At 44.0% G+C, this 25,000-nt stretch overlaps 3 protein-coding genes across 4 annotated transcripts in view; 1 reads left to right on the plus strand and 2 right to left on the minus strand.

The window, feature by feature from the left end:
- The window catches only part of LOC135093173 (transient receptor potential channel pyrexia-like), a 9,306-nt gene extending 4,638 nt beyond the window's left edge, over positions 1–4,668 (minus strand). The window contains exons 1-2 of one of the 2 annotated variants that reach the window (XM_063992110.1): positions 4,586–4,668; positions 1–1,042 (exon numbers count right to left, since the gene is read on the minus strand). The exon at positions 1–1,042 is cut by the window's left edge and continues 1,041 nt beyond it. In XM_063992110.1, coding sequence (XP_063848180.1) covers positions 1–1,034 — 1,034 coding nt within the window. In that variant the 5' untranslated portion in view covers positions 1,035–1,042; positions 4,586–4,668. Of the gene's footprint in view, positions 1,043–3,331; positions 3,470–4,585 lie in introns of those variants that run through there. The other variant, XM_063992111.1, reaches the window with a different exon arrangement.
- A 4,031-nt stretch (positions 4,669–8,699) lies between these two features.
- LOC135093167 (uncharacterized) lies at positions 8,700–13,590 on the minus strand. Its single transcript, XM_063992097.1, has 3 exons — positions 13,326–13,590; positions 11,599–11,710; positions 8,700–10,357 (listed from the first exon to the last, which is right to left on the minus strand). Exons 1-3 carry the CDS (start codon positions 13,329–13,331, stop codon positions 9,714–9,716), a joined length of 762 nt encoding a protein of 253 aa, XP_063848167.1. The 5' UTR covers positions 13,332–13,590; the 3' UTR covers positions 8,700–9,713.
- Positions 13,591–16,548: 2,958 nt separating this feature from the next.
- The window catches only part of LOC135093233 (uncharacterized), a 35,550-nt gene continuing 27,098 nt past the window's right edge, over positions 16,549–25,000 (plus strand). Inside the window, exons 1-2 of the mRNA XM_063992227.1 lie at positions 16,549–16,749; positions 19,041–19,073. Coding sequence (XP_063848297.1) covers positions 16,564–16,749; positions 19,041–19,073 — 219 coding nt within the window. The 5' untranslated portion in view covers positions 16,549–16,563. The remainder of the gene's footprint in view (positions 16,750–19,040; positions 19,074–25,000) is intronic.

Raw genomic sequence — 25,000 nt, forward strand, 5'->3', positions numbered from 1 at the left:
TCGGCGCCAAACTCCATCAACACCTCCACCGCAGAGCTGTTCCTAGCGTCCACGGCGTAAAACAGCAGACTTTTTCTGCCTATTCGCTGTTTCACGGGGTTCGATACTTCACGAGATCCAGTATCTCCATTATTTTCCTCTCCTTTCAACACCTGTTCCAACTCTTTCCCACTCCTGTCCATGAAAATCACGTCAACTACCTGGGCCGCCTTGCTCCTTGAAGGTGACCTCGTAGGAGGATTCCCCAGCTTCTGTCTCAATGCGTCGTTGAAGTCATTCTTAGGCAGCGAAGCACCCTTTTCCATCAGCTTTTTCAGAAGTTTGAGGAGGTCGGGAGGTTCATTCCCATTCTGCAGCCTGCGGGCAGCTAAAACTAGCGGGGTCTCGGCCAAACAGCCAGCATGGGGCTCTACGTCCAGGTTCTCGACATGAAGGTGAGAGAACAGCAGGTCCACCATCTCCACCAAGGGCTGCTGCTTCCCTGATTGCTGCTGCTGATTCTCTGTCTGCGGAGGGTCGACTACCATTTCCAGCAGGGGCTGTTGCTCCTCTGCCTGCTGCTGCTGCTGCTTCTCTTTCTGCGAAGGGACGACCACCACCTCCGTCAAGGACTGTTGTTCCTCTGTCTCCTGCTGCTGCTTCTCTGTCTGCATAGGGTCCTCAAAAAACTTCAGCACCAGGTGGTGCAACACCCCCTTGCCGTTATCATCGCGCGCATTGATGTTGGCTCCAGCAACGAGTAGTTTTTTCAGTGCTCTAGGTTGTGCATATTTCACTGCTGTCAGCAGAGGCGTCTCTCCGTCATTGTTAGGCATCTCTAAGTACCTCTGGGAGTTTTGTTGATTCTTTACGACACCGAGCAAGTGGTCGAGGCATCTTTCTGCTCCAAGTTCGACAGGTAAGTGCAGAGAGATGCTGTCATTTTTCTCAAGCACATCAATGATTGTGAGATCTCCTAGTTCCATTAATTGATCTTTATCATCTTGCTCCAGTGCCTTACGTACTAACTCCGGGTTGTCTGAGTCAGATCCCATGATGACTCCTGCAGGGGAGAAAGAAAAAATGTGTTATCAAAACAACCGAAGCGGTTTTGCTTCATGTCTGTTAGGAACCACACACACACACACACACACACACACACACACACACACACACACATTAGACAAATAGACTAGCAATAGTGCTCAGCTTTGTCCGGATGGGGGGAAAGAAAAGAAAATATCGGTCCAACAAACCAGAGTGTAGAAACGCCTGGCTGCCCATGTCACTCTCGAGACTCGATGCCAGATATTTTATTACTGTCATATACATGACCAAATGCCTTTTCACTTGAAAGTTATTTTCCAGTATATAATGCTCTCTCTCTCTCTCTCTCTCTCTCTCTCTCTCTCTCTCTCTCTCTCTCTCTCTCTCTCTCTCTCTCTCTCTCTCTCTCTCTCTCTCGTAACGCCACACTATAGGAAACAGCCAGTTCTCTTCTTGTCCTTTCGTTCGTCTGCTTCTATGGCTCATCAGCTTACTGTGTTTGCTTAGCGTGTGTGTGTGTGTGTGTGTGTGTGTGTGTGTGTGTGTGTGTGTGTAACATCTTGCTGAGTAATATTTCTTGCACAGGTTTATGCGAGACATTTACATTACTTTTTGTCGCCTTACAAAGTGTTATGAGGTCGACTTTAACTTTGTTGCTAGATAGTTAGGTTACTATTGCCAGTGGAATTATCATTAATTTCCACAAAATCTGTTGGGGGGTTTTTGTGGTAGTTAGGTTTGGTAAAATTAATCAAATGGCGAAGGTAATTGTTGGTTGTGGCGGCTGTGAGCCACTTCCTTGTGGCTCACAGTTCACTGCGCCAGACAATACAAGGGTTCTAGTAATGGAACGACCCTTGCTTAAGGTGGAGAGTAACCGCTCGCTGGCAGTGGAAAATCCTCAGATAGACATCTGCTGAGCTGGGTACGAACCTGCACCTGACAGGCGAGGCGCACTTTGGTGTGGAACTGAACAGTGATGTGTGTGTGTGATTGTGTGTGTGTGTGTGTGTGTGTGTGTGTGTGTGTGTGTGCATCTAGTTGTGATTTATGGGAGATAGCACTACACTGGCGGAGTCCTGTCTCCATATTTCATCTCGTCGATCATTATCTTAAAATCAGGAATACTCTTAATTTTTACTATGACTCTTCTCCATATCATTTCAGTTATCACTGCATTGTGTGTATGTCCTTCAAGCAACTGTATTGCTGTGACATTGCACACTGTCATATCTCTTCTTACTGTTGCTGGTGATTTTCTACAGTTTAATGAACACATTACTAGTACTAGTACTAGAGCAATATGATGTACATCTTTCTTATATATGTGATGATGTGATTCACTTAGGCATAATGTGCACCTTCTCAACCCTGCTAGTCTATTTAGTGTCCTTTCTAGCCCTGGGTTATGCGGGGCAGAACAAAACGCACATTTCTTAACTGTTGGAGGTTTACGTCTTGCTCCTGTCCTGCTATTATAGTTATTACGGGGTGGTACCTCTGGTTTCATATTGACAATGGTAGAAAAGGTACCTATTGTTTCAGAGTCCCGGCTTGGGTTTATTGACTGGGCAATAGCTTGTTCTGGATTCACCTCTTTTCATTTCATAGTGTGGGGTCTTATTCACCCGTTCATGGTAAGCTTTGTTATCAGAATTCGGTTTATTTGGTTTAGATGTCTCATCATTACTCTTGTTCTTACAAATTTCCAGCAATGACTCATCTATTTCCTTAAATGTGAAATGGCTCTTTCGGTTTAGGTATAGCATTTATAGTGTTTTCTTATGTAGTTTCCTTTGTATAGTGATGTTTTTGAGCCAGCCTGCTTCCTCTCTGTTATTTCATTTTAGGGATTCAAATATGCTATTGACACTTATTCTGAAAAGTTGTAAATCTTGAAGTTATAATTAGGGGAGGATAAATCTAGTTTATAGACTCCTTATTATTTGTTCCTTATCATCATAATTCTCTTTTATCAATTTGATATAACCGTCATGATTTTCTTCAGTGACAGCTAATTCACAGATTATTGAATACAGCTACAATACTTCTGTAAATAGCTAAGTCCTTAGTCCTTGGTCTACTTGCTTTAACCGGGATTTTGAAGAGAAGGGCTCACGACTTTTCCCGACAGTCGCGGATCGGAAACACGCCTCGCTTCCATGTCTCCACTCATCTGCGTAATGTGTCGACAACGGCCAATTGCCTATGACAGTGCAGGAGGCAAAAGTAGGTTCGCTGAGAATCGGAAGTACCGCCCTCATAGTGGGTTCGGGATAGGTTACTATAGTGGATCCAGACTAACTTGGTACTCGAGGTGTTGGCTGTATTTGTCCGCGTTGGTGCCACCTTAACCCTCGAGTGACCTGACTTGGCTTGGGCCAGCAGGTTGCAGCCTGGGGGATTCACATATCAACGACACAGGGACGGCAGCGCAGCACGGTCTATATGCGTTGCCAAATCTACCAGAAGAAAAAAAATATTCAAGTCACCAGGACCAGACGAAATATATCCCAGAGTACTTAAGGAATACAAAGAGGTTATTAGTGAACCGTTAGTTTCTGTCTTTAAGAAATCGTTAGACTCAGGAGAGGTACCGGTAATGTGGAAGCAAGTAGTACCCATCTTGAAGAAAGGAGACAAAATATTAACGTCTAATTATAGACCTGTCAGCTTAACTTCAATTGTAAGTAAAATAATGGCGTCAGTAATCGCGAGGAACATTAAGGAGCATTTACACAAACATAACTTGATAAATCAGTCACAGCATGGCTTCGTGAAGGGGAAATCCTGCGTTACGAACTTGTTGAGCTTTTACAGTAAAGTTTGCGAGACGGCAGATAATGGAGATAGTTATGACATCCTTTACCTGGATTTTAGTAAAGTGTTTGACAGGGCAACCCCTTCAGAGGCTCCTGGGAAAGGTTAGGGCGCACGGGATGGATGGGAAGGTGTTAGGCTGGACAAGGTCGTGGTTAGCCGGCAGGCGACAGAGAGTGTAATAAACGGCCGGCAGGCGACAGAGAGTTGTAATAAACGGCTCTAAATCCGAAAGGGCCAAGTAGTTAGCTGTGTGCCACAGAGATCAGTTTTAGGGCCATTGTTGTTTTTGATATATATTGATGATTTGGATAGTAGGATTAAAAGTGATGTTAGCAAATTTGCGGATGACACAGAGATGCTCGTAGGTACGTGTACATTAATTAGGTCAGATTCGAATGCCATCGCCTTGCAAGCAGACATGGATAAGATAAAGGATTGGTAAATGTAGCTTAACATTAACAAATGCAAAGTATTTAGCGTAGGTAGAGGAAACCCACACAGGAGGTTCACAATAAACAACGAAGTTCTGGTAGCCTCAGGGAACGAAAAAAATGTATGAGTTACAGTTAGCTCTGATCTCCGTCTAAGGAAACACTGCACAGAGGCCAGAAATAAGGCAAATCGGATATTAGGATTAATTTTTAGAAGTCCCGAAGTAATATTAAAGTTATATTTGGCGCTGGTCAGACCTCATTTAAACTATACTGTGCAGTTCTGGTCCCGCTGCAACACTTACAGTAGGTGAAGCGTGAAGAGAACTGCAGGCAAGTGTTGGCGACGCAAATACGTGAGCTCAACTGAGGAAGCTGTCAAGCCAGAGAGTGATAGAGGCCTGGGTCGTATACAGAAGATTAGTTAATCTAAGCAAAGAGCTGATAAGCGGTCCATGATTCCGGGAAATGGTTATCAGTAGACATCTACCGAAACGATAATTACTCCCAGTGAGGTCTAAAGCACTGTTCAGGGGGTGCTGTGAACTTCACTGAACGTTTTCCTTTGTGTCTCACAACACAAGGGGGCAGTCACAGCCTGCCCTCTAAAGACAACTCTCTTCTTCCACACAAAACTACAAGCACCTAATAACACACACACCCTTCACTCAAAAAATTTAAAATCATCATGGCGACTCCTACACCATCCTCGGAGTCCCCATCTGGGGAGGGAACCATAAATGTCCCCAGGTCGGACTGCCTTTCTGTCGACGACCCTAAGTGTCTTGACATCCCCCTCAACTTTTTCTTCATTAACTTCTGCAACATTCGCGGTCTAAGATCTAATTTCCAATCTGTAGAACACCACCTCTCCTCTTCTAAACCTCACCTTCTTTTCCTCACTGAAACTCAGGTGTCTGAGGCAACTGACAGTAGCCCCTTTTCTGTTCCCTCCTACTTTCTCTATCCTCATTTTCGATCCAAAGCTGGATGCTGCGTTTATGTGCGCAATGACTTAACCTGCTCTCGTGCCTACGCTCTTGAATCTTCCGAGTTTTCCACCATCTGGCTACGACTACAGAGTCACTCTCATACTAAATTTATCTGTGCTGTATACCTCTCACCTAACTCCTCTGATTATAAGAAATTCTTTGACTACTTAACTTCCAAAGTGGAGCACATTCTGACCCTCTTGCCTTTTGCAGAGATCTCCATTCTCCATCCATTGAAGTCTCCAAGAATTGGAGACTTCAATGTTCACCACCAGCTTTGGCTTTCCTCTCCCTTCTCTGACCATCCTGGTGAACTAGCCTACAACTTTGCTATCCTCCATGACCTAGAGCAATTGGTGCAACACCCTACTCGTATTCCTGACCGTCTTGGAGATACGCCCAACATTCTTGATCTTTTCCTGACCTCTAATCCTGCTTATGCTGTCGCCCTTTCTTCTCCGTTGGGCTCCTCCGATCACAATCTCATATCTTTATCTTGTCCTATCACTCCAATCCCTCCTCAGGATCCCCCTAAGCGAAGGTGCCTCTGGCGTTTTGCCTCTGCTAGTTGGGGGGACCTGAGGAGGTATTTTGCTGATTTTCCTTGGAATGACTACTGCTTCCGTGTCAGAGACCCATCTTTGTGTGCTGAGCGCATAACAGAGGTGATAGTGTCTGGCATGGAGGCGTACATTCCTCACTCTTTTTCTCGTCCTAAACCTTCTAAACCTTGGTTTAACACAGCTTGTTCTCGTGCTATACATGATAGAGAGGTGGCCCACAAAAGGTACTTAAGCCTTCCATCACCAGAATATCATGCACTTTATATTTCTGCCCGGAACCATGCCAAGTCTGTTCTCCAACTAGCCAAAAACTCCTTCATTAACAGAAAATGTCAAAACCTTTCAAGATCTAACTCCCCTCGTGATTTCTGGCATCTAGCCAAAAATATCTCCAATAACTTTGCTTCTTCTTCTTCTTTCCCTCCTCTATTTCAACCAGATGGCACCACTGCTATCAGATCTATTTCTAAAGCTGAACTCTTCTCTCAGACCTTTGCTAAAAACTCTACCTTGGACGATTCTGGGCTTGTTCCTCCCTCTCCTCCACCCTCAGACTACTTCATGCCACGTATTAAAATTCTTCGCAATGATGTTTTCCATGCCCTCGCTGGCCTAAACCCTCGGAAGGCTTATGGACCTGATGGGGTCCCTCTTATTGTTCTCCGAAACTGTGCCTCCGTGCTTGCACCTTGCTTAGTCAAACTCTTTCAGCTCTGTCTGTCAACATCTACCTTTCCTTCTTGCTGGAAGTTTTCCTACATTCAACCTGTTCCTAAAAAGGGTGACCGTTCTAATCCCTCAAACTACCGTCCTATTCCTTTAATATCCTGCCTATCTAAAGTTTTTGAATCTATCCTCAACAGGAAGATTCTTAAACATCTATCACTTCACAATCTTCTATCTGATCGCCAGTATGGGTTCCATCAAGGCCGCCCTACTGGTGATCTTCTGGCTTTCCTTACTGAGTCTTGGTCATCCTCTTTTAGAGATTTTGGTGAAACTTTTGCTGTTGCCTTGGACATATCAAAAACTTTTGATAGAGTCTGGCACAAAGCTTTGATTTCCAAACTACCCTCCTACGGCTTCTATCCTTCTCTCTGTAACTTCATCTCAAGTTTCCTTTCTGACCGTTCTATTGCTGCTGTGGTAGACGGTCACTGTTCTTCTCCTAAATCTATTAACTGTGGTGTTCCTCAGGGTTCTGTCCTGTCACCCACTCTCTTCTTATTATTCATTAATGATCTTCTAAACCAAACTTCTTGTCCTATCCACTCCTACGCTGATGATACCACCCTGCACTTTTCCACGTCTTTTCATAGACGTCCAACCCTTCAAGAGGTAAACATATTACGCAGGGAAGCCACAGAACGCTTGACTTCTGATCTTTCTAAAATTTCTGATTGGGGCAGAGCAAACTTGGTATTGTTCAATGCCTCCAAAACTCAATTCCTCCATCTATCAACTCGACACAACCCTCCAGACAACTATCCCCTCTTCTTCAATGACACTCAACTGTCCCCCTCTTCTACACTGAACATCCTCGGTCTGTCCTTTACTTATAATCTGAACTGGAAACTTCACATCTCATCTCTAGCTAAAACAGCTTCTATGAAGTTAGGTGTTCTGAGACGTCTCCGCCAGTTTTTCTCACCCCCCAGCTGCTAACTCTGTACAAGGGCCTTATCCGTCCATGTATGGAGTATGCTTCACATGTCTGGGGGGGGGGGTTCCACTCTTACTGCTCTTCTAGACTGGGTGGAATCAAAAGCTTTTCGTCTCATCAACTCCTCTCCTCTAACTGACTGTCTTCAGCCTCTCTCTCACCGCCGCAATGTTGCATATCTAGCTGTCTTCTACCGCTATTTTCATGGTAACTGCTCTTCTGATCTTGCTAACTGCATGCCTCCCCTCCTTCCGCGGCCTCGCTGCACAAGACTTTCTTCTTTCTCTCACCCCTATTCTGTCCACCTCTCCAACGCAAGAGTTAACCAGTATTCTCAATCATTCATCCCTTTCTCTGGTAAACTCTGGAACTCCCTGCCTGCTTCTGTATTTCCACCTTCTTATGACTTGAATTCCTTCAAGAGGGAGGTTTCAAGACACTTAGTCATCAATTTTTGACCACTGCTTTAACCCTTTTATGGGACTGGCATTTCAGTGGGCATATTATTTTTATTGGATTTTTGTTGCCCTTGGCCAGTGTCCTTCCTACATAAAAAAAAAAGAAAAGGCTTGCCTATCTAGAGTCTCGCTGGTCTGATATCTCTGTCTAGTTTGTCTCTGTCTGCTTCTGTCTATTCCTGTCTCCTACACCTCATAATATACACTTGATGTTTGAGCGACTTTTTGCCCCAACAAGGCTTCCATTGATATAAGATTTATTTTTCAATAATTCGATCATACGGTTTATTTCCCTATGCTTTCAATAAGGTTAATTTTTAAGTAACGATATTCATCTTCCAATACTTTGATCATACTGTTTATTTTCCCTTAACTTTCAATAAGGTTCATTCTCGAGAGGGAGATGGAGCGGGAGATGGATAGAGAGATCCAGCACTGAAAGGATTAAGTAAGATTTAGGGGAAAAAATATCGAAGAAGAGTAATGAAAAAAAAGCATTGTTATCGACGCCATTCTCAATACACTGCCAGGAATGTGAGTGAGAGGCGTGGCACGATGGAGGAAAGGGTTCATGTACACAGAAAGATGTTTAAATGGATCAGCGATGTGTTGGTTCGCCGTGGTTCAGCTGAGTCACCGCGTAATGGTGCAACTTTCGTGGTTATCTTGCTCTGCCAGTTCATCAGTTTTCACGTGTGGTCGCCAGCTGCGTTATGACTAAGAGATGAGAAAGATACGTGAAATACATAGAAAAGTATTTTTTTCCCCACAAAATAGTGTTTAGTAAATACAAAACAAGTAAATAAATAGATAAATAAGTGAATTACAATTTCTGCTCGACATGGAACTAAAATGGCTTAAGTAACAAAATTATTATCTTCTCTTTATATTTTGTCTGTGTACAGATGTGTCTGACTGACAGCGGTATATCAATTTGATTAAAAGAAATTAGTTTTCTAAGTAGAGATAAATATCAATTCTTGGTGATTAAACATAAATAACAAAACTGACATACCGCTGTCAGTGTAGGCCGGCATTGGACAGACAGGACATGAAACTCTCAGCAAAGGTAGATGAACAAATTATTTAGGCCGAGCAATCTTAGTTATATTTATTTCAGAGCACCATGGCCAGATCTTCAGTTCGGAGGGAATCCTTAGCTAATACATTTCATTAGTCTTTTTTTTTAAGCTTGTATATGTACTGAATTTTGATTCGCGGCCTGGAGATCATTTAGTACAATTCTGGCGCCTTGAAATATCATATTTCAGGGATGGTCCACCCTGGAGATGGAGAGTTGGAGCATATCGTTTTTTTTTTATTTATTCTTTTTTTATTTTTTTCTCATGCAAGTGTGACTGAAATGAAGCACTGATTACAAGGACATCTTTCAGCTTCCTATCACATTTTTTGATGAAGATTCATCATAGGAAAAAATGTATATATTACATTTCTTTCTCTCACTCTTAAGCCATAATGTTCTTGTTTCTCCCGCCAGGTTTCTGACTGATTACCTTACACTCTCACTCCTGGTTCCTCGATGCGTGAAGTTCCTTACAGCGCGTGTCTACACCCTGTTCTGGCGCTGACTCAAAGCATTATCTTGGAGAGAGGTAAAGTAAATGATTTGCATCAGCACTCCACTGTTTTCCACATGAAGACCTCGCTGGCTGCCACTCAATGTCACCTGACTGCGCTCCAGCCACTCAAAAGAATTTCTAGAGGTTGTCAAGCGCAATCGTTCTGGTGATACTCAATCAGGACGGGACGTAGGGGGGTGGGTCATCGCTGTGGGGTTGCCTAGTAGCCACCACCGTTTCGTAACTCGGCAGCCCATCGGAAGAGGGACCAAACACCTCCCCGTAACGACCACCGGCGGCAGGGGTTGTGTAGAGTTGTGGCGGTGGTAGTGGCGGCCCCATGTCATCGTCCACAACCTCTACGTACGCTGGAGGCGATTGGTTCCCTGCCTGCCGCACTGCGTCTTCTGCGGCATCAGATGCGGTGATACCTAAAATGATGGACGCCGACCTCTGGGCGGGCGAGGTGGTGTGGTGCCGTCCCTCCGCTGATACGGAAGAGATGTACGGCGAGAGTGCTGAGAAACTAGAAGAGTGTGTGTAGTACGAGTGGCTCAGCTGCGAGGACAGACTTGATGTGGAGAAGGATGGAGGACGATTCCTGGGTGGTGACGTAATTGTATGTGTCTCCTGTGGCGAAGTTTGATGGTGGTAGTGTGGCGGGTGAGGCTGCGCGACCTGCAAGAAGGAAATGCGTGGCCTTGCACTGATGGTGTACAGAAGCCCTGTGTCGGGTCCGGTGCTTTGATTTGGAGTGTGCTTCATTTTTCTTCCCTGTTTGACCGCGAAGAACAATAAAGCAACTATTGCTCCCACAGCTCCTGCAAGAGAAGGACAGTGTTAGAACGTGTTTTTTTTTTTTTTTTATGAATGACAAAAAAAAAAAAAAATCTTAATCAGTATGGGCAGTAATTATTTTTTTTTCTTCTTTCAGCCAATAGCGCACAATAGCTGAGCTACAAAAGTCGCTCGTGCGCGCACCTATTTAAAATCGTGTCGTGTCGCGCCGCTTGGAAAATGAGTCCAGAGCGCTTTTGTTAGTTGACGCAGCCACAAAAGTCACCCGTGCGCAGTGTTCCGCTGCAATACATGTGTTTCATTTCTAAATCAATCACAGCCACAGAAGTCCCCGCCACAAAAAACGCTCTTGCGCGCTTAGCCAATATTCACCACTTTTGCACTGCCCTTAATTAAAAAACTAAACTAGAAGCTTCACATCTTAGCATTTTGTAAAATATATTGTATAAAGTTAGGAGTTCTGAGCCATCTTTGCCAGTGTTTTCTCTCTCTCTCTCTCTCTCTCTCTCTCTCTCTCTCTCTCTCTCTCTCTCTCTCTCTCTCTCTCTCTCTCTCTCTCTCTCTCTCTCTCTCTCTCTCTTTTTATTTTTTTTATTTTATTATTATTTTTTTTTTATTCCTCGGCCGCTGACTCTTTACTTGGCCTTATCCGCACATGTATGAAGGACGCTTCATATAAATGGTGGCTGGAGGATGGATCCACACACACTGCTGTCTTGAACGAGGTGGAATCAAAATAATTCCGTCTCATTAACTTCCCTCCCCTAACTGACTGTCTTCAGCCTCTCTCTCTTCGTCATAAGATTGCATTTCTTGCTTTTTTTTGTTTTGTTTTTCTATTACCACTTTTCATTTTGCTAACTGCATGCATTCCCCCACATTCCTCGGCTTTGTTACACAAGACTTTCTACTTTTCTCATCACTATTCTGTCTACCTTTCTAATGCAAGACATTTTTTTTTGTAGTACTCTCAATCTTTTATGCCTTTTAATGGTAAACTCTGAGCTCCCTACTACTTCTGTATTTTCTCCTGCTTATGACAAACCCTTTCATGTGATTTCATGTGATCTGCTTGCGGACTCTCCGCTTTAAGGACTGACACTTTCAGTCGATCTTTTTTCCCATCTTGTGTTGCCCAAGACCACGGTCCCTCTTATATATAAAAATAAATAAATAAATAAATAAATAAATAACAGGGTTTATGGCATTGTATAGGTGATTTTTTGGCTATTTGACAATCGTAGAAAGACAAAGGAATACGTACCCACAACAGCAGCAGGAATGAAGGCACCGATGGCAATTAGGATAATGAATGTGACGCATATGACGAAGATAACGACATCCCTGACCGTAGAGCAGGATAATGTACCACTGTCCTGCAATACATGCAAACAGTCAGGCCTCAGCTCACCCTTGTCTAGTGTTGACAGGACTCCCCATACATTGCCCCACCAAACAAAATACCTCACTGAATATATATATATATATATATATATATATATATATATATATATATATATATATATATATATATATATATATATATATATATATATATATATTTTTTTTTTTATTTATTTTATTATTTTTTTTTTGAATTGTACTTTTATTTACCAAATCAACTGAACAATTTTTCTCCGTATCCTTCCAAGTCGTTGTTCTTTTAAAGGCAGTGTTTCCACTTCTTCCACCCTTCCTTTTAGGCTTTTTTTTTTTTTTTTTTTTTTTTTCCTCTGTATCAAAACTCACACTTCGCTTCATCCTGAACTTAAACCTGGATTGTTTTAGTTTTAGGAAAAAAAAAAATAAAGTAAATAAATAAACAAATAAATAAATAAATATATAAATAAATACTGTGGAGGTGCTTGACCATGATGCGAGAGGGTGTGGAAGAATTTCGCGGCAAAATTCGCTTGAGTATTTCTGACAACTGTTGATGACTGAAATAAGATTTTGCGGCTCAGTTTCCCTTGGCGTCTTTTTCGTAAGTCCACGTTTATTCTTCACCTCCACAGTAATTTACACTGATTATCTTTTTACATTTAGGAATTCAATCGGAATGACTTCTTCTGGATCAGAGACAACCGTGGCTATAATATAATTTTTTGAGATGATCTCTGCTTTGAAATTCCTTAGTATATTTGACACTTTCGGTAACCATTGCGTAGATTGAATTTTGTTTTCTGGATCGTACTGAGTGATCCAGGTTTCATCTCCAGCCACAGTCCGGTCAAAACTCAGTCTCATTTGCTTTACTCTTAGTCGAAAGTGGTGGAGAAAAGTTAACTCGTCGACGAAGCTGATCCTCGCGCAATGTTTTGGGGCCCAGCGAGCCCCCGGCTTACTTAGACCTGGCAGGTTTTCATTTAGTATGATAAATGCAATGTAATGTTGTAACTTTGTGAGTGATGACATTGATTGCAATTCAAAGATTTTCTTCCCCTACATTTTCTCATACGAATCTCTGATTTCGTCTGTAGCCTCTTTAAAAATGTTTCATCCAAGCGTAAACTAACCTTTAACTTCCAGGTAATGCTCAAACATGTTTTATTATGTCTACTGTCGTATACAATAGAATGATAATTTTTCAGATAACTCTTCGATAAGCGGCAGCGCGCTTTCGTCTTTCACCGCCATGCTCCTCCACTTTTCCTCCCTTTCTCCTCTGTATTTGAGCCTCCAAGGGAACAGTAATTACAAGCGAAGCGAAGTTTTCTATGGAGGTTGTTTCATATTGAGTGGCGCGGCCAGGTTCGCCGTGACTGTAACGCTGTTCAATCGCTAATATCTCCTGAATTACACGGGCTGTCATAACGAAATTTGCACCATATGATAGCACAACTCTATTCATTTTACATGATATAGCTTTCATCTCTTCTATTGGTTGAAGTCAATCGGTAACTTTCAAGAAGTAGAAGGGTGTCGAAAAATGGTATTTTATAAATCAAACTACAAAACTGGTAGTGAAAGTGGCACGAGCACGGTACTCACTGTCATATTTGAGGCGGCTCTCTCACAGGCGGGGCGAGGGGCGGGTGAAACCTACAGCAGATGACTGACAGGTAAAGGTTGCAGCAGATGAAATTATGTACAGTCTCCGGGGGAACACAAGCAGGGAAGGCCGCTGTTCAGCCCCGTGACTGATAGCTTATCGTAATCACACTCCCCTTCCTCCATGGCCAGGGACACAACGTCACAATTACGTAAGAATCGTCCATGATGGTGTGTCTGTCTGCCTGTGTGTGTGTGTGTGTGTGTGTGTGTGTGTGTGTGTGTGTGTGTGTGTGTGTAAAATGACTTTCACAACAGAGACACCAGATTCTGTGCCGACAAGTCCACTTAGTCCATCTCGTGACTGGATATCTAGACGTCACTATTTAATTGCGCAACTAATCTCTTGCCAAGGAGCACCCGTTTCCTCCCGCGCGCATAGAACACGTGATACTGCAGAGGGACTTGATGTACTCCAAGTTCAAGTTCAAGTTCGTTTATTGAGAAAATACATGATAAAGATACAAGAAAACAGGAAACGCTGGGAAAAACGAAGAGTGAAAATAAAAATACAACGGGAAGAGCAAAGGTGAAGGCGATTCGGTCAGCTATTTTTATATATTTTGCTGTGAATTTACTTTATCAACAGCAAAAGCAAGTATATAATTTTGTCACGCCAACGGGGGGAATATTTAATTTAAGTTAGCGTTATGTTAATAGGCTTGTTTCAGTCATCTTATACAACTTATTTACACGTACAAACGGAGAGTTCACTCGTTACAGGAAATGTATTAACGTGGTGTATCTGAATGATTAGAGCGAGTGAATTTAACTTCACTGTACAGTTTGCAAGGGGAGTCACTGTAAGAATGTGTTACGCCTCGGATTATTGGAGAACCGTTGGGAATACGTCACCGTGTCCTTTTTATCAATTAAACAGCGACACCACAGCACTTAGTTTTTAGAGTTTTGTACACACACACACACACACACACAGCAGAGTCCAACGGGAGACACGCCAGACTCCTTGGGGGCGCTCATTGCTGTCACACACACACACACACACACACACACACCGCTGTATAATGCCTGCCTCCGGAGACGCCCTGCCTAACATACAGCAAACGAAGACACAACATCCGTAATTGCATCAGAACCTCGTAATCAGGATGCTGCCTCCTGCTGTGCTAGATGTTGACATTTCATCTGATGAAAAACGGAAGTTTCCTGGACTAAATAAACAAAAGACAACTTTGGTGATGTTTAACAGAGTCTGTTCTTTCCTGTCCTTATTTATCTAAAGGTACATATACTTCTTTTGTTTGAGTTAGAACGCTACTGCTAGTGAATGTGCTCCACGAGGCTGATACAATTTCGCCAGTCAGGGAATCAAAGCAGCACGGAACAGAGTGGAACAGCTTTCTGATGCTTCCCACGTGACAGGTTACACTCAGACCAGCAGCACATATACCAGGTGTTAGTCACGTCAGTTTACCATCTCTCTCTCTCTCTCTCTCTCTCTCTCTCTCTCTCTCTCTCTCTCTCTCTCTCTCTCTCTCTCTCTCTCTCTCTCTCTCTCTCTCTCTCTCCACCTTATCGACAGGCTGGTGCATCATGGTTGACTGACGAGACTAGCGACAAGCTCATTCGCTGAAGTGTTATCCCCAAATAAAACAGATCATCGTAACAGAAATATTGTTGCCATGACCATCCGTTGACGCTAGACTCTGAAGATGTTTCTGAAAGACAACATGCCATGCTCATTTACAAGATATTCAAATAACATTCATCTGTTTTGTTTCATGGCCGTGTACGAATCTCCTCCAGTTGTTTGTTCTTTGCGTCTTTCTGTGACTCCATCCTTTACAGTTATAACACATTTCCATCTCTCCATCTCACTCTCTATCTTTCCCTCGGTCGTCCCTCAAATGATTTTCCCCAGGCTCTTTTAATCGGGCCCTGCTCTTTAAATCAGTCAGTGTCTCAGTTCTGCTCTTAAAAGACGAGCGTGAGGCAAGAATATGAAGCTTGCTGATTTCCTGAGCAACGCGTCACACTGGACGATATTAAAAAGTTTTATCTCGAGTGTTCCGCGTCTAGAGCAGCTTATCTCCTGTCCCCACTGCCCTCTGCTCTTACGGAAATAAGTCAGCAACTTCTGCAGCACTGGAATATTCATAGGAAAGGAATTATAGTGTGTTTTTCCACAGTGAGCAAGTGATATATTAAAAGCCTTATATTGTTTTTTTCTTATTTTGGGCAGGCTTAAACTATGCAATTTCAATACGGTTTTTCATAGTTATATATTTAAAACTACATTTTCTTTCTCACAACCAAAAGTACCGCACGATTTCAGGGCTAACTTATCTAAATACGGCGACGAAGTTTGGCGTGTCAGGTGAAGTGGAAGTGTGGCAATGAGTGTGAAAGACTTGAGGGAGGGTGATGTGAGAAGCCTGTGGAGACGCGGAGAGAGGTAATGATGCCCTACTGAAGGAGTAAACTTCCCTGAAAGATAATAATCATGAATAGTGAGAAGCGGCATGAGAACAGCAGCCTACTGAATGCCAGGCCCTCCTCCCCTCCCTCCCTCCCCCTCTCTTGCTCCCCCTGACGCCTTACTCCCCTGCCTTTTCTCCTCGCTGTCCCTGCCAAGAGCCCCGCCTCCCTTACCCTCGCGCTCCTCATCTGGGGATCCTGCCTCTGCCTGACCTTGCTGTAACCTATCGGATGCAGAACACATGGGTCCCTCATTCCTAGAGTTACCGATTTGTGTGTGTGTGTGTGTGTGTGTGTGTGTTCCAAGTCAAGGTTGTGCTTGTTAGTAGTTTATCTCTTGATACTTGTGTTCTTGAATGGTATGTGTGTGTGTGAGAGAGGGAATGAAAAATGATAACTGGTATGTACATGTGCCAAAACCGTACTCTCTCTGTGTGTGTGTGTGTGTGTGCTACAGAAGGGGAACCAAGAGAGGGCCACAGGACGCCATGGGAGATGCGTAGAGCGCTTGTCATCATCACCATAGTAACCAACCAGCCTGTGACCCTGGCCGCCCTTCTCTCGCTCCTCACATGCCTCCCTCTCTCCCCATCCCTCCCTCCCTCCACGTTACTCCCATCTTACCCTATCGCTGAAGCGTTCCACTCTCTCCCTTCCCCCCACATTCTCATCCCCCTCCTCCCTTCTCCTCCACCTGCTGCTCCCTCCCTCTCCCTCCTCCCAGCCCCGATCCCCTAACATGGGCAGGGCCGCCATCCTGACTGGCGGCCATCAAACAAGAGCGCCAGTTGGTGGAAAGCGTGCGCGAAGGGAGGTTGTTGTCGGGGGTGCGGCTACATTTTTCACTTTTCTTACTAAGTTCCGTGTGTCGCTCGCCGCAAACATGCCAATACTGGGAAGCTGTTGCATCTGTTTGGACCTGAAGGTGAGCACTGGCTGGGGACACGGCGTAGATGAGGTGGCGGGGAAATCGGTGATCGCAACGTCGCTCCTCAACATGACGACTTTCCTGCTTTTTCCACCTCCTGTTTCTTCATCTCCTTCCTTCTCCATTTCTTTCTGTTTTTTTATCCTTCATCGCTTCCTCCTCCTCCTCCACCTCCTCCTCCTTTCTTCCTCCTCCAGTGTGTCTCGCGTAAGATCAGTGTTATCTATCACACACACACACTCACACACACACACACAGAGGGCATCATCCAGTAATGAGAAGCCGGCTAGTGTGGTCGCTTGGCTCGTGCGTCTTCAATCAGAGACACACAGGGACTTTGTTGATATCTTAAACTCTGTGTGTGTGTGTGTGTGTGTGTGTGTGTGTGTGTGTGTGTGTGTGTGTGTGCTATCATTAAGTTGAGAATTCGCATGTGTTATATAAATGCGTCTACGTACGGATCGATGTGGAGTGTAATTTATGATGATTTTTAAACGAGTAGAAAGTTAGAATTTATTCCCATCTTTTGTGTACCTCTGATAAGAGAGAGAGAGAGAGAGAGAGAGAGAGAGAGAGAGAGAGAGAGAGAGAGAGAGAGAGAGAGAGAATTCCTATTAACAGAAAAGTAGTTAATGTGTATGTGTGTGTGTGTGTGTGTGTGTGTTTTAGCATGGTAATTGTTTGTTGCTCATCATCACTTTCTCGCATACTTGTAATGTGTACTTAGTCTTGAGCTAAAGGGACACACACACACACACACACACACACACACACACACACACACACACACACACACACACACACACACACACATCCTTCTTGTCCCGTCGCTTGCCACCTCTTCAACCTGCTTCCAACATCCACTTACTGAATTGTCGAGCTCTCCTTTGGCAAACCATGGCGTCATCCACACGTGCACGTAACGAGAGAGAGAGAGAGAGAGAGAGAGAGAGAGAGAGAGAGAGAGAGAGAGAGAGATGTAATGAGATGCGTATGTTTGCGTCACTTTTACTTAGTACTTGTGGAAAGTCTTCTGTGTGTGTGTGTGTGTGTGTGTGTGTGTGTGTGTGTGTGTGTGTGTGTGTGTGTGTCCCCATCTTCCTTCCTCCCGTAACTACCGGAGGGGAAGGGAGAGGTGGCTGGTGATGCAGTCTGGAGGAAGGGAGGAATGAAGGGAGAGGTAGAGGTAGATGGAGGGCGTGGCTTGTTCCCTACAACAGCGCCCATACACCCTGGTGCCGCCTCATATATGGAGATAGTCGACCTGGATGCTCTCTCTCTCTCTCTCTCTCTCTCTCTCTCTCTCTCTCTCTCTCTCTCTCTCTCTCTCTCTCTCTCTCTCTTATTGCTTTATTGAGCACACTTAAGGGAGAAATTCGATTCCTCAGCAAGATCTCAACATGATTCGTTCTGCTTACCCTGTGTGTGTGTGTGTGTGTGTGTGTGTGTGTGTGTGTGTGTGTGTGTGTAAGTAGATAAATAAGCGAAGAGAAGAAATACTTAGGTGGGTATGTTTGTATGTATGTATTATTAGAGTAAATTTATCGGGGTCATCCATTCTGAGTGAAGGTTGTGTCCTTAACCTGTCACTGTCATTCTTTTGTCTTGTGTCGCCGAAAGGGCATGGCCGCTGAGGGTGGTGGTGGTGGTGGCGGCGGTGGTGGTGAGGGGGGGAGGGGCGAGTTGGGGTCCAAACACTCCTGAAGGCTCGGACAGCGGAGAGAATTGGCAGGGAACAGCTACAGGAATTCCTTGAAGCTCCGTGGCTTTGTTGGAACCGTGGAGAGAGAGAGAGAGAGAGAGAGAGAGAGAGAGAGAGAGAGTGTGTAGCTTGTTTAGGGCGTCAACATTCCGGGGATGTCATTACCTCGGCACATCATGTATATGTCTTATAATTACGTACAAATAGCATTGGTCTGAGCCGGGCCCTGGCAGCGGCGGGGAACAAGCAGACAAGTGTCGCCGCGATAACACGGCTAACAAGTCACTTTGCTGCCTGAGTGTGGCGTGGACCCTTCTCACTTCAGCCTCTTGACACAGTGACGCAATACTGTTAGGGACAAGGCTGTTAGAGGCAATGTTGTTGTTATTTTCTCTTCATTTATTTATTAAGGAAAACGACGATCGTAAAAGTAGCGCTAGTCATGATAACTTTGGTGATTATTATTATGATGATGATGAATGTAAGGCATGCCATGTGTGTGTGTGTGTGTGTGTGTGTGTGTGTGTCTTTATGATTTATTTATTCATTCTTTCAAAACACATTCATCAGTTTCTCTTCTCCACAGGTCGGCACGAAGATCATCGGTATCTTGAACCTGGTGAGTATTACCTGCTGGAGTGAGGGGACGACACCTGGCTGGCTGGCGCGCGCGGGTGAGGTGGTGCCCATGTGTGTGTGTGTGTGTGTGTGTGTGTGTCCTACCTCACCTTCATGACTCCACTACCTGCATTAGTACCTACTCGTGTTTGTGTCGTGCCTGCAATATTTCTCTCTCTCTCTCTCTCTCTCTCTCTCTCTCTCTCTCTCTCTCTCTCTCTCTCTCTCTCTCTCTCTCTCTCATTCAGAAAAAAAATACGATTAAGATCACTGAAAGATAAAAGATGAGAGACTGACATGCTAACAGATATAGCAGACGAGAGAGAGAGAGAGAGAGAGAGAGAGAGAGAGAGAGAGAGAGAGAGAGAGAGAGAGAGAGAGAGAGAGAGAGAGAGAGGTATAATTTGCGTGTCTCGTACCATAGTTCCTGTCTAACGTCTGTTTCCCTTCTTTTCTGCACACACACACACACACACACACACACACACACACACACACACACACACACACACACACACACACACACACTTGAAGTACTGAAGGTAATGCTGTTTGTGTTGTCAATTGCACATCATCACGTCATTTAAATTCTTGTAGAGGTTTAGACTTGTTCTCCTTCACGTCTAATTACACGTTCACATTTTTCTTTGTCATGTCCGTTTCTTGAATATTTTCTTAACTTTGTCCTTTTTTTCCCCTTCTGCTGTATTCCTTATTATTATTATTATTTTTTTATACTCAATTTCCTTCCTTTGTTTAGTTTATTGTTTTTATCCCTTTTTTTTTCCTTTTTGTCTATTTTTTTATTTTTTTATTATTATCATCATTGTAACTGTCTAGATTTTACGCAACTTTTTCTTTTATCACTGAAGAAGAGCATTTTTTTTGTATCTTCCAGAGAGAGAGAGAGAGAGAGAGAGAGAGAGAGAGAGAGAGGAGAGAGAGAGAGAGCGTCAGTTCGCACTAATGTAATCTTTTAAAGGCTGACCTGAGTATAATCTTTTCTTCATTCCTCCCTCGAGATGGCCGGCATGATGATGATGATGATGTTGTTGTTGTTGTTGTTGTTGTTGTTGTTGTTGTTGTTGTTGTTGTTTCATCCTCATCAGCATCTTGTTGTTTTCTTCTTCTTCCTCTTCTTTAGTTTCTGTTGTTTATAAGTTTAGTAATTACTCTTGTTACGGTTCATTAAAGATAGATAGATAGACAGAGAGAGAGAGAGAGAGAGAGAGAGAGAGAGAGAGAGAGAGAGAGAGAGAGAGAGAGAGAGAGAGAGAGAGAGGTGTTATCACTAATCAGCGAATCTAATGCACAAACTTGTATTCATTACTTCAAGTGAATAGAGAAAATGTAAAAGGTTTAGAGAGGGAAGGATGGAACCAGGCACACACACACACACACACACACACACACACACACACACACACACACACACACACACACACACACACACACACACACACGTTTAGGGAAAGGTCATCGTTCTCATTAATTAAAAGAGACATTGTTTCCTTTCCCCGTGTGTGTGTGTGTGTGTGTGTGTGTGTGTGTGTGTGTGTTCGCGTATATGGACGAAAGCTCTTAGGGATTAATATGACACGCTCGCCCACACACACACACACACACACACACACACACACACACACACACACACACACACACACACACACACACACACACACACACACCAAATAAGACAATGATTGATGGACAAACAGTGAGTAAATTTCGTCCGTTTATTTATTTATTTATTTATTTATTTATTTATTCATTTATTTATTTATTCATTCATTCATTCATTCATTTATTCTTTCATGAGGGAGAATTTTGTGTATGTTATGTTTTTGTTCTTCATTTTTCAGGTATTTTTTTCATGAATAATTTCGTCTCTCTCTCTCTCTCTCTCTCTCTCTCTCTCTCTCTCTCTCTCTCTCTCTCTCTCTCTCTCTCTCTCTCTCTCTCTCTCTCTCTCTCTCATACTTGTTCTTCACAGCAGTTATCTAATGATGTAATTTTGAGTTAAATCTTTTCAGTTAAATCATCATCATCATTATCATCTTCTTCATCATCTTCTTCTTCTTCTTCTTCTTCTTCTTCTTCTTCTTCTTCTTCTTCTTCTTCTTCTTCTTCTTCTTCTTTCGCGTTAAAGATCTAAAAAAAAATAAAAAATAAGCGCTCCTTAGATCCCCAGCACACTCCCCCTCCCCCCAGACAGTCAAGATTGACCTTCTTAATTCAACTATACTGAAACTGCACAAGAGGTGAAATTGAATTAGAAAATAAACAAATAAACAAACAAGGAAATAACTGAGAAAGTGATGGATATGTCCTTTATTCTAGAACTGTACACACACACACACACACACACACACACACACACACACACACACACACACACACACACACACACACACACACCGTTGCGTTCAGCGGGTGTTTGGGGAATAGGTCGGTATTAATCACTTTAGGCCTCTGTGGTCCCTGAAGCCTCTTTACCTAAAGGAGAGAGAGAGAGAGAGAGAGAGAGAGAGAGAGAGAGAGAGAGAGAGAGAGAGAGAGAGAGAGAGAGAGAGAGGGCGTCTTGGTACACTCTACCCTTTCCTTCCTACACCTTTACACCCTTCTCGATCACCCTTCTCTACACTCAATACTTCCCTAAGCCTCGTCTACACTACTCCCTAACCACTGACGCCCACTTCGCCCTCCTGGAGTTTCCTCTGCGCTGTTACATAACGTTCGGGTTTGCCTGACTCTCTCTCTCTCTCTCTCTCTCTCTCTCTCTCTCTCTCTCTCTCGACCCCCTTCCCCTCTCTGCCTCACACACACACACACACACACACACACACACACACACACACACACACACACACACACACACCAACTATAACGACCGGTTATACATCTGACATTTCGGTAGATTGATGTGTGTGTGTGTGTGTGTGTGTGTGTTGGTTGTTATGTTTGAGGACTCGTGATTACGTCATAGCTACTACTATTATTACTACCACTATACTACTACTGCTACTACTGTTATTACTGATAGTTATACCACTGCAACCGCTACTATTACTACTACTACTACCACTGCTACTAACATTACTACCACTACTACTACTACTACTACTACTACTACTACTACTACTACTTCTTCTTCTTCTTCTTCTTCTTCTTCTTCTTCTTCTTCTTCTTCTTCTTCTTCTTCTTCTACAACGTCAACAACAACAACTACTACTACTCCTACTACTACTCCGTCAGCACTAGTGAAGGGTGGAGGCCGGCAAGAGTCCGTGTCAAGCTGAGGTGCATCAAGCGAGGACTTCTCAGGAAACACTTACACTCAGCCTGCATACACTTCCCGAAGCTGTGTATGTGTGTCAAGCTGTCTCGTCACTCTGCTAATGTTTCTTATTCCCCAGTGAGGCACGTTCGTTCCATTTTTTACTAATTTTTACTCTCTCTCTCTCTCTCTCTCTCTCTCTCTCTCTCTCTCTCTCTCTCTCTCTCTCTCTCTCTCTCTCTCTCTCTCTCGTGATTGTGAAGAATACCAGTCTGTTCCGCTTCCCTTGGCATTTTCTTTTCCTATCCTATACTGTCTCCCTTCCTCTGTTCCCTCCTCCTACCCCGCCAGCCCTCCCTCCCTTATCCCCCTCCATGTATACCGCTTCCCTCTATTTTCTCTCTTTTTCTAACATATTCCTTCGAGACCTTGACTTGTGCGCTGGACACACACACACACACACACACACACACACACACACACACACACACACACACACACACACACACACACATACGTGGTTAACATTATAATCTCAAGTGTTACAGTTCGATATCTTATCAAACACACCGTCTTAGCGTCTCTCATTTATTTGTAGATGTTCATGGTGGCTATACAGATGTACATGTAGTATAGATGTACTCTAGGAGATCTGTTTCCTTTTCTAGCTCTTTTTCTTATCTTTTCTTTTGTTTTTCCAAGTGTCTTCTTTATTGTTTTCTATACATACATTCGCGAGGATGAGGCCACTTGCTTGGTCTTGATCTTGGCGTGTGTGTGATTGTAGGAGAGGTGGTGGTGAGGGAAGCAGGGAGAGTGACTTGCGTGAGGGATGAGAGAGGTGAAGGCGAGGGTTGGCAGTGGCTCTTCAAACCGTCTGCTGCGGGTAATCCTCTCTCTCTCTCTCTCTCTCTCTCTCTCTCTCTCTCTCTCTCTCTCTCTCTCTCTCTCTCTCTCTCTCTCTCTGCGATATCAGCAGCAGATAGAGTTGGTAAGAATTGAACCGTTGGCTGCCTGAGTGACCAGGCACCACTGGCCAGAGGGGCGAGCCGCGGGCTGGTCTGAGAGCAACAGGTCTGCTTGTTGCTGCGGCCCTCTCCTACATCCCGCTCTCTCCTGTCCTCACTTCTGCCCGTATTCTGAAACGCTTCACTCTCACCATAACCATTTTCAAAGGCTGCGGAAATGATAAGCCGGGTTCTGAAGAGTGTTTCCCATGTTAATATTGTAGAAATCTTGTTAATCTGTCACTAGAACTAAAAATACCTTTAAAATCCCTTGTAGCTTCAATTAGAGCGTCTTGAATGTACTGGAGGTGCGACGAGAAGTTTCAGAATTTCTCTCTCTCTCTCTCTCTCTCTCTCTCTCTCTCTCTCTCTCTCTCTCTCTCTCTCTCTCTCTCTCTCTCTCTCTCTCTGCCGGTTACTTGGTTTAGTTCGTGATGGATTGGAATTCGTTGATCTCGCTGGGTAGAGGCAGACTCACGCGTCACAGCCATTCACGGGTCTTTACCGCTAGTGTGGCGAGGGGGCGACCAGCGGGAGGGGGGGAGGATGCGTTTCTCAGGTGTGGAGGTGGTGCCGGACGAATGCCAGCCGGACTAACTTCACCCGGAGCAACTTCACTCCTCCATCTCTTTACATCAGCAACGGTTATGATTCGTGTAATCTGAATCCTTTGAAGTTTTTTTCTTTTCTTATCGCGGTGAAACTGAAACCAACAAACGGTGGAATTCCTCGCCAGCTGAAGGGAAGGACTGCTGATAGACTAGTTGCCCTGCTTTTCTTCTTCTTATTTTTTTTTTTTTTAAGGCTTCATGAACCAGCCAGCGTCTTGGTGAACCTCCGTAGTCTTTGCTTCCTCAGCCTTTGCGTGCAGTCTGTCAATGGACATCAAAATTTTGTCTCATGCCGAGAAGTCATTGCCGTTTTCTTTTTTTTTCGTTACCGTATTACTTTAGCGCACTATCTTACGTTTTCTTCGGATTAATCGCTTCCGCTGTCCCCTTTTCGTCATCTTAATCTATTCACACCAGCATACATTCATATTTTACGTTTTCTTTTCATTTACTGTTTCCACGCTCGGTATTTTCCCCTCGCCCTTTTGTGTCCTCTTCGTTCCGTTCATTCATTCACACATACGCTCTCTCTCTCTCTCTCTCTCTCTCTCTCTCTCTCTCTCTCTCTCTCTCTCTCTCTCTCTCTCTCTCTCTCTCTCTCTCTCTCTCTCTCTCTCTCTCTCTCTCTCTCTCTCTCTCCTGTCCTGTCCTCCATCGCCTTGCCCTACTTTGCTTCCTCTCTCTATCTACCGTGGCCCCTCAGAACATTAGCCGTCATTCAGGAGGTGGCAAGTGAAGGCAGGCTGTGCTATAAATACCCTGCAGTGCTGCGGTGAGAGGGAGGTTACGCATGTTCCTGACTGGCACTGTGATTTGTGTCAGTGCCTTTCTCCCTCCCCTGCCCCGCACGCCAATTCAGTACGGCGGCCACTCCTCACCCAAGGACTTCGAGACGCTTTTAGCTCTTCATGGGGCAGTCAAGAAAGAGGCGCGGGTATGACAGATTCTAATCCTACACCACGAAGCTTTTTTTTTCTAAGTTCTGTGAATTTTCATAAAAAAAATCATAGTTATCGTGGAATTGATGGATAAA

The sequence above is a fragment of the Scylla paramamosain genome, chromosome 42, assembly GCF_035594125.1.
Source record: "Scylla paramamosain isolate STU-SP2022 chromosome 42, ASM3559412v1, whole genome shotgun sequence".
Taxonomy (NCBI): domain Eukaryota; kingdom Metazoa; phylum Arthropoda; class Malacostraca; order Decapoda; family Portunidae; genus Scylla; species Scylla paramamosain.

Coding starts and splice junctions, on each gene's coding strand:
- LOC135093167 (XM_063992097.1), bottom strand. Junction 10,358..11,598: donor CATTCCTGCTGCTGTTGTGG/GTACGTATTCCT, acceptor CTTCTCTTGCAG/GAGCTGTGGGAGCAATAGTT.